The sequence below is a fragment of the Macrosteles quadrilineatus genome, unplaced genomic scaffold (assembly GCF_028750875.1).
Source record: "Macrosteles quadrilineatus isolate MER2022 unplaced genomic scaffold, UCM_ALF_1.0 Scaffold_7__1_contigs__length_78375512, whole genome shotgun sequence".
NCBI classification, from domain to species: Eukaryota; Metazoa; Arthropoda; class Insecta; order Hemiptera; family Cicadellidae; genus Macrosteles; species Macrosteles quadrilineatus.
The window spans coordinates 31,703,422-31,721,615 of NW_026542600.1; the positions used below are offsets into that span (position 1 = coordinate 31,703,422).

The 18,194-nt window shown below is 33.2% G+C and overlaps 1 protein-coding gene across 1 annotated transcript in view; it reads right to left on the bottom strand.

Annotated features, from left to right (window-relative positions):
- The window catches only part of LOC128998612 (calcium-dependent secretion activator), a 226,535-nt gene that overhangs the window by 80,974 nt on the left and 127,367 nt on the right, over positions 1-18,194 (bottom strand). The window contains exons 16-22 of the mRNA XM_054424824.1: positions 17,784-17,928; positions 16,912-17,018; positions 14,764-14,939; positions 13,868-13,888; positions 13,306-13,494; positions 9,365-9,501; positions 8,482-8,669 (exon numbers count right to left, since the gene is read on the bottom strand). Of these exons, the coding sequence (XP_054280799.1) occupies positions 8,482-8,669; positions 9,365-9,501; positions 13,306-13,494; positions 13,868-13,888; positions 14,764-14,939; positions 16,912-17,018; positions 17,784-17,928 (963 nt within the window). The remainder of the gene's footprint in view (positions 1-8,481; positions 8,670-9,364; positions 9,502-13,305; positions 13,495-13,867; positions 13,889-14,763; positions 14,940-16,911; positions 17,019-17,783; positions 17,929-18,194) is intronic.

The window sequence follows — 18,194 nt, forward strand, 5'->3', positions numbered from 1 at the left end:
GTTACAACTATAAAACGTATAACAGAATAAATAAAAATGTATGTAAAATATGGTTGAACACTTCATAAAAACCAATTGCATTGACAAAATACTTACTTACTCTGTACAATCTAAAAACACTAACAAAAAAATTTAAATAGTTGGAATTAAGAGATTATCTACATGGTTTGAGTTTGATGATATATGGTTGTGTTTTGTGAGTGATTGTGTTTGTGTTTAAGGTCCTAATAATAATCTAAAGATTGCATCTTTTAAGACACCATTTTCATAAATAGTCAAATTAAAATTGTCTTAAGAATCCATTGTGGTTTTCGGTGTCTCAGATTTTTGTATTGATGTAACTCCCTGCTCAGGTTGAAGTAGGGCTCTGAAAACGGTCCGTCGCTACCTCGCTCTGTCCGCCAGGAGTGGAGATAAAGGCATGCCGCATGACTCTAGTGCCGAGCGTCGTGCCCGCTCTTGCCATGTATTACATGTATATACATTTTGTTTATATTACAGTATGTTTCTTTGTCATACTATTATTAACATGTTTGAAAATATATTATATCTTGTTAAATAAAATGATTGTATAATATTTTATGCCAATATCTCCAATTCATTGATTATTCTCAGTGAAGTGAAATAATTACAAAATATTTTCTCAGGTTAATATTAAATACTACTGTGAATCCAAAATTTATTCTTTGATTCAACGAATTTTTTTTTAAACGATAGATACGGTAAGCAATAAAATGAAGAAACATACGCTTGTAAATTTAGTTACCCTCTCTTTGTAATGTGATGACATATTTGATTGATGTAATATAATGATAATTAAATTCCAGAAGCTCAGTATCTAATCCTAAAGCCGGTCGAGCTCCTAGCGCCAATGTTGCGCCAAGCAATTTTGGCCTATTTTCAATCGCTTAAAAATTATACAAGCAAACTCCGTATAAAAAAAACTTCAAATAAAAAATAAAACTCATACTTTGATCTAAAACTTTGCCGCAGGAATTTTTTTTCTGAACAAAAAATAACAAAGTTCCTCGCTTACTACATTTTTCATGTTTTTAGAGGTGTTAAAAAACGATCATCAGTTTTAATTTGCCTAAATAAATTATAAAAAATATGTTAAGGTTAAAAATAGCTACATAGTAATAAGCACTGGTTTTTCCAGAAAAATGAAATATCAGTTTGAAATTTTTATGTTAACAATTAAGTGTAGCAGAGCAGGTTGAGTGAATGTATGTTTGTCTAAAACAGAGAGGTTCATTCGGCCCGTCCGCCTCAGTATCCCACCAATTCGAATGGTGGGCACGAACCGTTTGAATAAGAATAAGCCACACATCGTGCTATCCAGTAGAGTATTATACATCGATGGATTTTTGCCAGATATTTCACACTTAGTGTGAAGAGGCATACTACTGTAAGGACGAAACACCTGGAAGCAATCTGAAATTGATGACACCCGAAAACCACAGTGAATTCTTATGACAAAGGCCGCAAAATCCTACGTATGAAGAAAAAAAATCTTCCTAAGAATTTACACACTGGAATACATTTACAAACGAATGCCACTGTTGCAAGAGTATGTTTTTGAACTACAGATAATTATCCAAATATGAGCTAAATGTAGCTCAAGTTATCTTTTGAGCTCAACGTAGTTTAAACAACACAATTAAAGTTTCTTTAGTGTAAAACATAACCGTACAACCGTGTGTAAACTTGTTTGCTCCGGCGTGGCCACCGGTGGCGCACGAATGAAATTTCAGTCAAAAGTGAATTTGTGTACAAATTACCATAGACTGTCAAAACAAGGAAAATGTGTTTATAGGAATAATTAGATATAATTGATTATTTATCAACTGTATACTATTTGTACTGTTTAAGTAACAAGATAAGATAATAATTACGCTAATTAAACCATGGGCCACCCGTGGTACACGTCGACCTGTCATCATGTGAAAACAAGTACATTCCATGAACTTAAAAACAGACTTTGAGCAGTAAAAAATTAGTTTTTATTCAATTTTTTATATAAAAAAATTTTGTTTGTTGAAGTAAATAAAAACACATTTTCTTGTAACAACCTGAATTTGGTTCATCTACCACCCGTGGACACGTTTCATGTGGCTTCTACAAACACGAATACATAGTAAAAAAAACTCTCAAAGACTCCGAAATGGCGCTTTGTTGCCTACAATCACCATAGTAACGGTGCCCACCGGTGGTGCACAACAGAGTTTTTGGGGTCACTGTGGGTACCACTGGTGGTAAACGTGGAAGTTTTCAAAAACTTAATAAATCAATAAACAAATTATCGGAGCGAACGTGTTAAGATTTTGCTATTCACAAGTGAGTACTTCTCGAGATAAAATAGAATATAAACCCAATCCGTATCTACAATAGTTATAACAATAACTCATATACTGTACAGATGAATGTAAGATGTGTAGCTTGTGCAACAAAGTTTATTATAGTTGAAGTTGAAACCAACGGTTATAAAACTCTACATAAATGTTGAAAATGTTAGATGTTAAGATGGAAGGATCTTATGTTAAATTGTATCTTGGAAAAATCCAAACACTAGTGGAGAGCCAAATAACAACTCATTTTTTTATCCATTAAATAATTCCTCTTTTTACACTAAATTTATGTATATGAGGGGTAATAGAATATATTATAGAATAGGTGATCTATTCACTATTCACAGCATATTACAGGTAAATGTAACTACTTTATGATAGGTGATATCATAAATTTGACTTAAAACACATTAAAAATTTTTTTCACAGAAAACCCGATGAATTTTTCTGTTGGGGAAAAAGATATTGTCTTTTTCTGATATAATCTCTGTGGGTGATTTGCCATACTTTTCCAGATTTTAAGATATGAATTTAATATTAGGAGTGTATGCATAAGAACCTTTTTATACATGATCTAAATTACAGTAATTTTGATACAGAGTTTGTAATGAATGAATTATTTTGATATTTTTGACAGGCTACAGGTAAGATTTTCTCCCAAAAAAAAAATCAATAATGATAAATGTATGTACAACAATCATTCCAAGGATTGTTATTTAGGTCCTGGGATTACGTAGACTTCCCTTGTGTTAATGAACATCAGTTTGGCTTGAACCTAAGTTGACTCTACCAATCTTGAGCTCAGTTTTTGTGTAAAGTGTTCAATATTAAATCCATCTCACATAGAGTCTGGATGGAACACAAAACTGTACCAAATCCTTGGATTCTTGACATGATTTTCTCTGCAGCCATATTTGAAACCTCATACCATGCCATAACTCACAGTGTTTTATTCGTTCACTTTATATTTCGAAATCCCTCCAATCTGTTATATTCAAAAAATGATCTCCAGATTTTATATTTTTTACTGCCTGAAGAAACCTTATTTAATATACCATATTAAATAAAGGTCAATATGATTTGTGCCATAGCTTCTTGAGTAGGATGCATTCTATTTCAAAACCTGCCATAATCAGTGTTTAATATGATTTACAAAGAAGTAAAGTAAGCTTCTTTGAGTTTCATGATTCTGCTTAAGATATAGGAAATGTTTAAACATATCTGATTTTGTTTGGTCAAGATATAGATTATATCTTGTTAGTCGTTAACTATAACCAACACGCCTCTTTTTTATCAAAACAAAGCTATGCACATAGCCAGGTATGCTTTGCAATTTCTACACCTCCCTCCTCTATTGTGAAACAACTTGGCTGAATCCACCTCAGTACAAATTAAATTTAAAACAACATTAGTGTGCAAAAGGTATATAATCACTGTTTTACTTGGTACAGGTAGTGAAGAGCAGGGTGATACAAAAGAGTCATATACAATTGTGCGTCAAGTTTTGTCACTCACAAAGATGAAAAAGCTGCAATGTTAAAATTATTCGCTATCATGTGTTCTGATGTTTTCTTCTGATGATTGGTTGTATGAATCGACATTGTATCATCATAAATATAAGAGAAAATTGTAATTTGTAGGAGAATATTTATAATTTCTTGTAATTCCCACAGTATATGTTTCTCAAGACAAATTATGTGAAGTGCCTTGTGCTGTTGTGTCTATACGTAACATTTACTAAACACAACAGCTTGTGCTCCATCTTTGTGCAGTGGTGCCCTCACCTCATGGCTGCTTCGTAGAAAGATTCCACAGATATCCCTTTAGCATAACCCCATGCGAAGCTAGAGCTAAAAATGTTGGTTGCTAATAATATCAAAATAAGTTAGAGTAATTTTCAAGCAGAGTGCACATGGCTTCGAAAATTTGGTTGAAATATACAAAACAATAGTGCACCTAAATTTTTAGAAGCTATTTTAGTTGCAAAATAATTAGATCGTTTACATTAGACTATTTTATGAAATTTTCAAGTAGGAGAAAAAATTGTTTACCATATGATAGAACATGAAATATTTTGTGTATATTACTGCAAACAACCTTATATATTAAATAACATAATACTCATGGAGGTGTTATTACATTGCGCCTACTTATTTTGGTTATTTATTAATCAATTAAGGGCTTCATATCCCTTTTAAATAGTGGGGCAAAAAATTTACAAAGCTAAGATAAAAAGGTTTCAAGTACATTTTTGAATGCTTGATGCAGAAAAGTCTTCAATCTAAGTTGCAGAAAACTTCAGGGTAAAATCAGCGTGTAACTCATCAACACTGTATGAGGGAATATTTGTTTTGTCCACAAAAAAGGTAATGTAAAATAACTCATTCCTTTACATGAAACACAACTTCATGTTAATGATTTCAGTGAGAGTAAATGTATCATTGAAAACCCCAGCACCCCAAAAGTCCACCCATAGTTAGTTAAGGATTTAATGATCATAGACTTTTAAATTTAAATTTTATCAGGGATATTACTTAATTCAGTGCAATGAAATTTAAACACATTTTTAATTTGCATTTAGTTTTTTTGTCTTTTATTGGATATCTTTAGAGATTACCTAGAGGAGTAAATATTAGATTTTCATTTACTATAATGTAAAAGAAAGCAAGTATTACTGTAAAAAAATATAAAAGCTATCAAGAGGAAGAAAAATACCATAACCCTAAAGAAAAGAGGATTACCTTTTTTTAAGTATGTAACTTTATTTAAATTTACAAGCAAACCCATAAAAGGTTTGATCTGGTAAAACTGTACGAAATAATCACTACTACTTTGTACTGGCCCAAGACATTTATCAGACTATAACAGCAAAAAGTAATTTAGAACCAAGATAGTAAAATAATAATGCATTTCATTTCCCTCTAAAGAATAATATCCATAAAAAACCTGATGTTGTCAACAATTAATTACGTAATAATAATAATGTTATGCATTCTCAGATGATTCTACATTTTACCAGGTAAAAATTAAAAGTTTACCCTAACCCAAACTTTTATTTTTATACAGTGAAAACTATGAAACCAGGTATAATATTCACTTACTAAAAATCTTATAGGCACATAATATGGACAAACTATACATTTATCTTAGTGTTATCTTTTATTTTAAATTATGGATTTTTTATGTCATCAGTTTTTAAATTGATGAATGAGTGGAAAATAATCCATGATCAATGAAGCTGGGTGCAAACTCATTATCTAGTTATCTTAAAATACTTGTAATTCTCAAAATGAAAGCTACAATAATGCACTATATTATAAATAACCTCAGGCAACAAGAGAGTAAGACAAGTGAATCGGGGACATGCAGAACACATGCAATAAGAATGTTGGTACTCAAGACAAGTACTGAACATAGTTTATTCTGGGAGTATACTATGATAAGAGTACTTTACTATCTCAAAATGCATCTAAGTTAATTAATTGCAGACTTAGTTCCCGACCACCACGAAGAATTGTAAAAAATAAGAGTTACATGTTTAGAAAGACACTTTTCCTAAATGCATAATTAGATACATAAAATTATTTCAAACTTTTCCATCAAATACTTCTACTGAAGTTCACTTCACTGAAGTTTTTAACTTCATTACTTTCTTCTAAAATTAGTCATATTAGGAAAGCCTTTTTCAACTTATTACAGCTTAAGAAATAGTTAACTTTGATAGAGTACCAATAAACTTGTCAAGGTGTAAGGTGGTTGGACGGGGATCAAAAAGTGCAATAGTGATAGTACAAACCTGGGTACAGGGGTATTATCTTCTAGGACCTCCGTGCTGAGTAAACCATTTAGTATTAGAATCACAAGGTAGAATTTCCGAAACAATATAATAGTACAGTTGGCTGTCGATAATCCGGCATTCACGGAACTAGAGAGGTGTTAGATTACCGAAAAACATCAACTAAAGTAATTAAAAACTATATTTATACTGAACTGACCTGTAAATTAAGAAAAGCCAATTTATGATGCTTCATTGTTAACTCTTTGACTATTAAGGGTTGAAATTTGTCAAATGAGGTATTATTTTGCCAAAAGTGATGTTTTTAGAGTACAAAACATGATTCTATCTAGTTTCATTGTGTTTAATTAAAGTGCAGCTCTAAGGCCTACATTCTATTAGGTCTTCCTGTTTTGCATAAGTTTGTTTGCATAGTTGTTAAAAGTCTGTAATTGTTTTTAGTTTTTTACCTCAATTTATATATTTCAGCATTTTCCTAAATAGCTTTCAACATCAAAATTCAGTTGTATTCAAACTTTGTTTTTCACAACAGCTAAACAGTGTTTTCTGGATTGTGAACTGGACTCAACCCACGCTAGGAAAGATGCAAGACTCCTTTCACAAATCAAAACCCAGAACTGTACTGAGATCGGACGACTACCGGTACTCATTTAGCGCAGTGTCTGATTATTTTGTGTGTCGGCTTATCAAATGACAAATTATCGATCGCCAACGGTAATACCTAACCCATAAATAGAATAACAATGTAAAGACATTTGAAACGGATGAGTAATGATTAAAATGTATGTGGTTTATCAACTATGTTAAAAACACATGTTTAGGATAAGACGATTCTGTTTTTTATGAATTAAACACTTGTATATTCCCCTAGGATGTATTGTGACACACAATTTACTTGGTGGAAAAACAAGTATGTTTCAAAGTAAAATATTTGAACTTGATCAATGAAGTTATAAGTCAATCAATGTCATTGTCACAAAACTTGAAAAGGAAAAATAAAGCATCATTCTTTGGAAAATTTCTCAAAAATATTGAATATAATTTGGCTTTATGTCATTGCACATTTATATTTTTCATAAAAATAAAAGTAATACTCAATGTTTCCATTCTTAAAATAAATAGGACTACTGATATATTGTTATTGTTGCTGACTAACACTGAAAAATACAATTACTAAACACAATGAAAATGATTTTAACACTGGTTTATTATTGGTGTATTTAATGTAAGTGTTTTTATTTAGTTCAATGAATTTAAAAAACAAAACTCTAGCTATTTAAGGAACTTTAATTAGAAACGTTTCTGATTATGGAGTAATCAGAGTCATATTATAGAGTAAAGCATTAGTTTCTGTAGTTTCAATAAAGTTGTGCGAACATGCAGGTTCACGGAACACTGTGCACAAGTCAAGCTTCATACAGTTCTTCACTTTTTTCACTGAACAAAGGTGCATAGGGAGACACAAATTGGACAGTAACATATGTATACATATCAAATAATCTGCTGTCAAGGGAAACATGAAGTGATTAAGATAAATTAAGACTATGAATCAATTAGGATTTCTGACCCTTTCAGCTCAAATATTGTGCGGGAATAATTTAATACACTTTTTGGGAGTGTTAAGTTAAACCAGAAATGACCGCTGTCTAAAACCAGATTTTTTTTTGTTTTTGTAAAATGGTTTTTATAGAGGGCATATGAAATCGTCAAATGAAGAATACTATCAACCTTTAAATGACTTAAACATTATTTTAAATAGTTTAACTTAATCTTTGATCATAAATAGCATACTTGAAAGCTATACAAGAAGAAATATTATTTATTATTTAGTTAAAAAGGTGTGCGGTTGAAGTAGAACAACTAATTTGGGATCTTAGACTAGTTTAAATGGACCTGATAACCTTACTTGTCTCAACACTAATTTCAAAAAACAATTAAAAACTACTGTGGTAAAAGTTACTTTTTGATTAACCACACACCTCTCAAGATAGAAATTTTGAATGGGAATCAACTTGAAGAAACGAGAGACAAATATAATGCTTCTCCGGTCTAGGTCTGTATTTGTCTGGGCATGCTAGGTCAGTGAGGCCAATAACAATACACATACTACACACGTAATATTCAAACAGAGGATTTGCCTTTCTCGGCACACACATAATGTTGGCCCTGGGTGTGCATGGATACGTCTTTTCTCTTTGCCTGTACTTGTTTGAACACAAATGTCACATTTGGGAATTAAAATACTCATTTAAATTCTCAACTTTCATCTGTTGAGGAAATTTAACCAAGAATCAAAGTTAAAAGTAATAAGTCACAATTAAATGCAAATTGAAATACCTGTTTCCGTGAACATGACTAGCACAAAAGGCAAAACTGTAGTGAATGAGAGTTGGGTCAATCATGATGTTTTTCTCAGCACGGTCCAGCAGATCGTTGAGGTAGCAGAGATGACGGTAGCAGCCACGGACACCGTAGCGAGCACAGTACTCGTCCAGTACAAACACTTGCCCTGGGCTGAACCAACCCTAAAATTCCAACAGTATGACATGACAATACAGAGCAAACAAAACATTTGTTAACAGGGTTAACAGGGACAATAGTTTTACTGGAAGTTCTACAGTTTTGGTTTGTATTTTGGCACCTAGTTCATTAATATGTTACTCCTATAGTGCTACGATCACCAACTTAAATAGACAAAGTTCCATTTTGGACAATTTCAAACATTTATAGCTCTTAAATGTATTACTTTGACAACTCGTACTCGTAACAACTGCACAAAACATTTTATGATGTTAAGATAGAATATTAAAAATCTCATATAAAATCACGTCCCCATAGCACATAGTAAAGCTATTTTTTAATTTTTAAACTCTTTTCTTCCAAATAGCCTAGTAATTTAGCTCAGAATTTTTTTAACTCATAATTTCTAACAACTTGAGTCTACGCACAGACCACTGAGGTCTATGTAGATTCATTTCCAAGTACTGTAATCAATTATTTCCAGCCAAAGAAAATATATTTAAATTAGTACTTAAGTTTATACAATTAATAACTTTTTAAATTTAAATTTACCTTAATTTTTCATAAACAATTTATATAATGCTTCTAAATCTGTGTATTTTATTTTTTTTTTAATTGTTATTTTGTGTACTTATTGTGGAAATAAATCTGATTTGATTTGATTTTCATTCCAAACTTAAATTCTAATTTCATCACTTACCAAAGAGCAATAAGGATCATTCAATCGGTAATCAAGAGTAAGTGTCTGTAGCATTTTAAACAATGAGGCGTGTTCAAATTTACATGGGTCTGCAGAGATGAACTCTTCCATTCCATGTTTCCGGGCTCTGTCAGCATCTGTAATCAATTGGCTTTATGGTATAACTAATCTTCTAGACTCAATACACTCAACCGTGACAGAACATAAAACTCATAAAAGCAATATATATCTTGGTGGGAATCTATGTCACACAGTAGACTCCTTCTTATCCGGACTCCTCGGGACCGAGGCCAGTCTGGATAACAGTTTTTCTGGTTAAGCCGATGTCCCCAAGAACTCGTTAAAACAGACCGTTTACGGTGATATTCAACTTAAATTTAAGAGAGTATTGTATTTAGACATGTGATCACTGGTCTCAAATCTTTCCCACGAGAACAGTCGTTTCAGTACCGCCCACTTCCTGCCGATCTAGTCCGGTTAAACCAATGTGCTGATAAAAATTGTCCGGTTAAAGAGATGTCATTTCCGTCGAGTGTAGTCCGGTTAAACCGATGTCAGCTTAAAAGGTGTCCGGATAAGAGGGAGTCTACTGTAGATATATAATGTCATGTAATAAACAACCAATAACAGATCTAATCCCAGAGCTCTTATCTCATCTCAACTCAAAAAAGCACAATAGACTCCCCACTTCAGTCAAAAATCTGGACAGTCAACAGTTTAGTTAAGTTATAACATATCAGATTATCTAAATACTTTATGGAAGCATGGTGAAAGGAAAATACATAGGTCTGCTATTCCCGTCATATTCTGACGTCACTCGGATTGCAAACAAAAAACAAAAGATCACCTGATTGTAAGTGTCAAATTAGTATATGTATTTGTTTTGATTTGGTTGTTATTGTTTTTATAATGTGTGTTTTTATAAAAAACAATAACAATCAATCTTCCACCATGTTATGGAAGATTACTCTGTCGCTTCAATTTTCATACTTTTGGAATCTATATTAAGATTACTAATGTTTGGCTTAATCAGTGGAAAGGATCATCTTAAATAAATGGTTTCCGGCTTGGGTGAAAGTTACAAGCATTATTAAAGGGGTTGCACACAGCACCTGTTTTGGCTTTTATTCTAGTAAAATATAACAGGGTGTCTTGAAACATAATATGAACAAACTTTGTCACGTTATTCAGCATGTCAAAAGAAACAAAAAATGTAATTTAACATGTGTCCTATCTCATTCCGTTTTCGGTCCATCTGTCTGTATGTGATTTAAAAAAAAAAAAACATTCATAACTCCTTAAATGCTTGAGCTACAACAGTGTTGCAATTCTGTAAAAATGTTTATCTTATTGACCACTATGTTTGTGCAAAATATGAATAAACACTCTTGAACCATTTAAAATGACGGGTTTATTTGCAAGGGATGTAAAATCTAGTAAATTTAATGCAGATTACAAGGATATCTGATAAGCTTGGAATTAATATCTTATAAGTTTGGACAAAGAATAACTGAGAAATAATTTTTTTTCCATACCTTCAGTTTTCTCCATTTAAACAATGTTAAAAACCAGTTTTATGAATTTAACATTGTATATTCAGTATATGGTGTTGAAATACATTATGCCATAAATTTTCGCATCAATTGGTTTAAAGATTACAAATAGTGAAGTGATGTTGGTACCAAATATTTATCGATTCTTGATACTGATACATATACTTGAAAAATAGATTCTCAATTCTCGAAAGAAACCAATCAGAATTTTTTTTATTTTACCAAATTTTTCGTATTGGTTGCACCAACCCTTGTCTATATGTAATTTTTCTATAAAGTAATTTTTGGGTAAAGGGGTGTTTTTTAAGTAAAGAAAAAATTAATGCAGCATTGACAATTTCTTATTAGCCAGTTTGAGTTTAACCGCCTAAACTCATAAAATAAATACGAGGCAGATTTACCGAATAGGCACGTACCTAGGGCGGGAGGCTATGGCCTTTTTGGGGGAGTGCCAAAAAGTTGGAAAATAAAAACAATTTGGTGGTTGTATTTGCATGCGATCACGGTAAACTTATGATAATCTCTCGCGGCCGTGTAAACATTGTAATCTTCTCCCGCTATTACGGCAAAATGTTAATTATTTCCCTTAGTCGTTTTTGTCACAAATTTACTTAGCTATAAGCAATTTTGTATTTAGTTTATGACTCTATTCAAGTTCATGTAATGTGACACTATATCGAATTAATAATGTTTTGACTTTGACTTTGAATTTTGCCGTGATTGCGGAAAAATTCTGACTATTTCCCGCAGTTGTGAAGAGATCATCATCGTCAACCGCGAAGGAGGCAAAATTCTGATCTTTTCCCGCAGTTGTGTGGACATTATCATCGTCTTGCGCGATCGCGGAAAAATTCTTTTCATCTCTCGTGGCCATGAAGACATTTGTTTATCGTCTCCCGCGGTCGAGTGGACATAGTAATCGTCTCCCGCATGGTAACCATCTCCTGCGGTCGTGTGAATGAGGCAAAATTCTGATCTTTTCCCGTGGTCGTGTGAATATTATCATTATTTTGTGAGATAGTGGCATAATTCTGATCATCCCTCGCAGCCGTGTAGACATCATTATTGTATCTGCCGCGGTCCTGTAGACATCGTAATCGTCTCCCACAATTGCGGCAAAATGATAATCAAATCCGACAGGGGTGTATAGATCATCGTTGTTTTACGCGATCGCGGGAAAATTTTGATTATTTTCCGTGGTTGTACAGACATAATTATGGTAGAACACATCCTGCAGTTGTGAAGAGATTATCATTGTCTACCGGGAAGGAGGAAAAATTCTGACTTTTTCCCGTGGTCGTGTGGACATAATCATCGTCTACTGTGATTGCAGCAATATTCTGATCAACCGTCACGGCTCTGTAGATATCATCGTCTTGCGCGATTGCGGTAAAAACATGATCACATCTTGTAGTCATGCAGATATTATCATCGTCTTCTGCAATTGCGGTAAAACTCTGATCATCCCTTGTGGCCGAATGTAGACATATTATTGTCTCCCGCAATCACGGATTAGTCACTATTGTCATGTGCAATCGCCGTAAATTGAAAATTTGTGCGATCGCCGTGAATTGAAAATTTGTGCGATCGCCGTAAGTAAATTGAAAATTCCAGGTAGAAATAAAAAATTCACGCATCATTTCCGGTTTAAATAACTCATGCGTAGTTCCCGGATTTACCGGTATTCCCGGTCGGTGGACACCCTGTTGTATATGTATATATATATTAAATTATTGTAGTAAATAAGTACAACTGAGCACCCTGAATATTATATTTTTAATAGAAGTGACATGTTTCGGACACAAGTCCATTTTCAAACTTCAAATATATATATATATATATTGAAAAGGGGCGCTACTATTAATTTTGCCTATGGTGCTGACTGGGTAAAAAACCAGCCTGAATAAATACCACAAAAAAGGTAAATTAAGATATTAAGAAATAATAATAATTATTATAACTAGACGTGCCAGCCAGAGATTTTTTATCAAGCAAAACTCAATATCATATTGCGATCATTTCCTACAGTTGTGGTGACATCATCATCATCTTCTTCGAACACGGTAAAATTCTAATCATCTGCCTTGCCCATGTAGACATCATAATCTTCTTCCGCGATCATTGCAAAATTCTGAATACCTCTTGCGGTAACAGAAACATCATCGTCTTCTGATATCGCGGCAAGATTATGAACATATTCATAGGTCGTGTGGACATTATCATCTTCCGTGACCACAGCAAAATTCTGAACATCTCCCGCCGACTGTCTAGACAATATTATCATCTCTCGTGGTCGTGCAGACCTCATTGATGCTCAAAAGTCAAAATTGAACATAAATTCATGATATAAAGATGATGATGGTGGTTATTTAGTCTACTGATACTGACCTCCCTGTATCTTGGATATAGTTGAGTTTTTGCCAGCAGTGGTGACCAGAGGTGTAGGTTTGTGTGACTGTCCAGTTGCCCGATACATAGCCATTACCCACAGGTGACACTCGTTCTCATCATCACACGCGTAGAGGATACTGTCACCTTCCTTGACAGCATTGAAAAAATAACGGCCTCCCTCCAAATCTACAAATCATTAGGATAATCAAATAAAATATAATGAATGTTCAACCATCAAAACATCACTAAGTATGTGTCGAATTACTCTGATTCATCCAAATTCATTTTATTATGAGTGTACTAGCCTTGACAGTCTATTGGTTATGACACTGTGTTGCGTGTGCGAATGGGGGATTCTCATAAAACAATTTTCAAAACATTTGCTGTCACAGCCAATTCGTGGCAGGTTGGCCATATATGGTGGTTTTTACATATAAAATTATGACTGACATAAGACTTCTGAAATTCTGAACCTTATAATAATAAAACTGATACACCATGGCCTAACTAATAAAAAAAGAAATAGTAGGGGGGGCCTTGTTACTGAATGAATACTCACCCATTCCGACCATTAAGTTGGCTGAAAAATAAACAAGTTGTTATAATTTATGATGATGTAAGAAATCTACCTGTCTAGACATTTGTAGATTTAAACTCATTACAAAATTATAAGTTAATAAATTCAAAACACTTGCATTACCTTTAGCTTTGGTTTTATTCAGGCCCAATACACTTACTATTGTAACAGGAAAATAGTAAAATGACAATGGGTAATAATAATTAATTGTATGAATAATAATAACAGAAAAAATGTTATTGTTAAAATAGTAGAGTTAAAAAAAAATGGTATAGCATTAGTATCTTAGTTTCAGTAAAATATTTTGTGGATTTTTTAGTTTGATTGAAAACAGAATTATGTAAGATTTTTTTTAAGAAAATAGCATAATTCTTATCAGATTTTCCCTTAGTTGATTTAGGGAGAAATGTGTTAGGTGATAGTGAAATTTCAGTGGTTAGAGAACCCACTGAGGTTGTTTCAGGGGTTTAGTTCTTTTAAACCTTGGTCAAGATAAGAGTTTTGGTAGGTCTCCGTAACATCACAGAACAGAACTTGAGTATTGGGTGATTAGGGACCTGTCACAGAATTTGGTGGAGTAGGTAGCGTTTTAGTATTATGAGGTGTTGATGTAGTTTTTGGTGTTGTGATCGCCATATCGTCATGTTTGATGCAATTGGGTAGGCTAATTGCTCAAATTATCGATCGTTAGGCTAGGACAGTTTATAGAGTAAGGGTGAAAAATGCTTTGAGCAATCCAGAGGATAAGGCATTCAAAAAGTATTCAAATTTTTTAATTGCTATATGTTTTTCAATGTCAAAATGAGTAAATATCAATAGAATTTATAGTAAAAATTATCTGTGGTTCTAAGTTAAAATTAAAATTTTAAGTTCCCTACCACTTGCAGCTTCTATGTAGTCAACAGTGTAGCCATCAAGCTGCATCATCTCTGAAGGTTCCGACTTCTTCTCCTTGTACGTACACATTGCAAAGGTATATTGGGAAACTTGAACCAAAACAAAGTATCTCTTCTTCCACTTTTTCCAAACAGCCTTTCCAAGACCATACAAGTACCTGTAATTCAAATTGTAAATACAATTTTGAACTCACGTATGAAAGTGTAAACAATGAAATATTGTTATTACTTCATCAACTTTGATAATTTATTCCAGGATATGTCTGACAAACATACTTATTATTACTGAATTACAGCTAATTATTATACGGCAATACACAACTTTAATTAATGCTAAAACCTGAAACTCATAGGTAATCAAGTTAAAAATATTTATCAATGTGTGTGTAGTGAGATTTAATAAATTTAAAGTAAATGTATTAATATTAAATTTATTTATAGTGTAGTATAGTGTAAATTAAATAAAATTATTTTTCCTACAGTTATCTAACAATGTACATGTTCTCTCACTGATTAGAGAAAGCAAAGTGGCCAATTCGCTCATCAGTGAGACAATGTTCTAATTACTTTGTCTCACTCCAGATTTGCAACGTGAAGGCACGAAATAGTGAGCGCGTAACATGCAGGCAACGTCGTATGCGTGCGAAATACGTTGGCAGCACTGGCTGTAAATCAGGTGGTCAGCTGTTGTACTGTTGTATTTGTCACTTCACATTAAATGTTATATTAAAAGTTCACTTCTGTGTAAAAATAGGTTATGTTTCTTCACAAATTTATTTGTTTTATGGTAACTGTAGGAAAAGTATAATGTGCAACTCGAGTTCAAAGTACAATTGCCTCACTCGAGAAACCATTCCTCACTCGCCTACGGCTCGTGAGTAAGGATTTCTCTCGAGTGAGTCAATTGCTCACTTTTCTCACTAGTTGCACAAATAACTATAAAACATCTGTCAGCTGATAGATCTGTCAGCTCACTACATGAAATTTCATGTATTTATAATAACATACAGTTACTACAGTTACTACTATAAAGCATATACATAATTAGTCTTCCAAACACTAAACAACTCGTCTTGGGTTAGGTTAAATCCAAGCGTTGAATGAAAATAGAATGTTAACACAAAAAAAACAGGTAGTATCAAAACTAAAAGGCTGTGAAACGCTGCATCAGCTGTTTGCAGTCGTAGAATTTTTAAGTGTTGCCAACTTATTTTAAAGCTTACTTGTATTATGTGCCTCATAAAAGCACACTGTTTTGTGTTGTTTGGTTGGAATCCTGAAGTGCGGCAAAGTAAAACGAGTGCGAAAAAAGTAAGTAAATGCAGCAATTTAGCAACTTTGCGTGCTATAGTCAGTGCAAGGAAGCCTGCTTTGTCAGGCAACTGTAGGACAATGTATTTTTCCTACAGTTACCTAACAATGTACATGTTCTCTCACTGATTTGAGAAAGCAAAGTGGCCAATTCGCTCATCAGTGAGACAATGTTAACATTGTCTCACTCTAATTACCTTGTCTCACTCACTCCACATTTGCAACGTTAAGGCATGAAATAGTGAGCGCGTAACATGCAGACAAGGTTGTATGCGCGCGAAATACGTTGGCAGCACTTAAATAACTAAATTAGCACTAAATTAGCTGGTCAGCTGTTGTACTGTTGTATCATTATCATTGTCATATTAAAAGTTCACTTCTGTGTAAAAATATGTTACGTTTCTTTACCAATTTATTTTTTTTATGGTAACTGTAGGAAAAATATAATGTGCAACTCGAGTGCAAAGTGCAATTGCCTCACTCGAGAAACCATTCCCCACTCGCCTACGGCTCGTGGGTAAGTATTTCTATCGAGTGAGTCAATTCTTCACTTTGCTCACTAGTTGCACAAATAACTATTAACGCCTTCAAATAAATTTAACGGAGAAGTTCTATCTGCTAGATTATGTTACAGGCATTTTAGACCTCTGCAATAGTCAGCATATTTGAAAATATATTATTCATATACACATAAAATTTAAGCAATCAATCGAGACTTGCATACCAATGTCGATAGTTGATTCAGTTTTCTAGAAGGCTCTGCTAAACTAATAGTTACTGAAATAGTTGCTAAATGTACAAGACCTATGATCAACTTACCCACAATGTTTCATATTCAGAGGTTTATCCATTCTACAAGCAATCTTTATCCTTAAATCTTGATCTGGACAGTTCTTAGGTACATTCATTTTGTGCCATTCAGGGCTCTAGAACAGGGTTTAGTTGTTGAACTATTAGTCTTCAACTATTATTCAATATACATACATACACATATTATTATATTAATATACAAAAGTTATTAGTTTGTGTAAGTGAATAAGATATTAATTAGCAATGTGTGCACATTTGTTTTGTACATCAAATCAAAATATCATTTATTTTGCATATAAATCTACATAATACAGAATTTTAACTCAGTACAAAAATATTTACAATATTATTTAGTTCTATAAGCCATTTAACAATTTTCAGTAAAAAGCTTTTTAAATTCAACTATGCAAAATTATCTCCCACAAAGGAGAATTTACTCCTGTGCGTGTAAGAGAGTCATTATAATTATAAAGTTTTTAAAATATTTATTAAGAGATGAAAAAAGGATTTTTAAATGTTTGAAAGTTAAGCTGGAGAACTGACTGAGTGCTTGGTGGCTGACAACTGGACAAACGGTAGACCCATCCCAACCTCCTTCTCCAAAATATAACCAACTTACTTTCCAATACGCATACACACTCACAAAGGCACATACACACTGCTGTCCTCATTCTAACACCAGCGATCAGCTGGTAGCCATAATACATGGATTATGAGCTTGGAAGGTAAGAAGTGTGTTTGGTAAGGAATGATTTAATTAATACTAGTTTTCTTCTGATTAAGTGAATTTATATGTTAACAAAGTTCGATTCAGCAGGACTTTACTGCACAAAAGGAAAATCTGGTTGGAAAAAATAGATTGAAAAATAGATCTCTGATACCTTGGATGATAGAGGAGTAGGTTTAAGAATAACCTTCCCTAGCCACTTATCTTCCAGAGCCAACATTCCAGGGTTCTCTGTGAACAGTTTGACCTTGACAGCAGGTAAGGGATGGGTTGTGGTGAAGTCACCCTGAGTGTCCCACCTGTAAAACATCAACATCAACACATCGTCTGGACGGTAACAATCTACAGTAGTAAAACATAACATTAACATTAGTACATCTACGTACTAATAAGGTAACCTTGAGATGAAAAAAGCCATACTATAAAAGATGTATATGTCAGTGGTAGGCTTACGAAATTCCATATCTCACAGTAAAAAAATTGCTGGACGATTGCGGTTTTGCAAACTTGGATGTCTGTACTGGGTAAGTTAGTTGCTTGCATTGAGGAAGATTTTGCTATCATA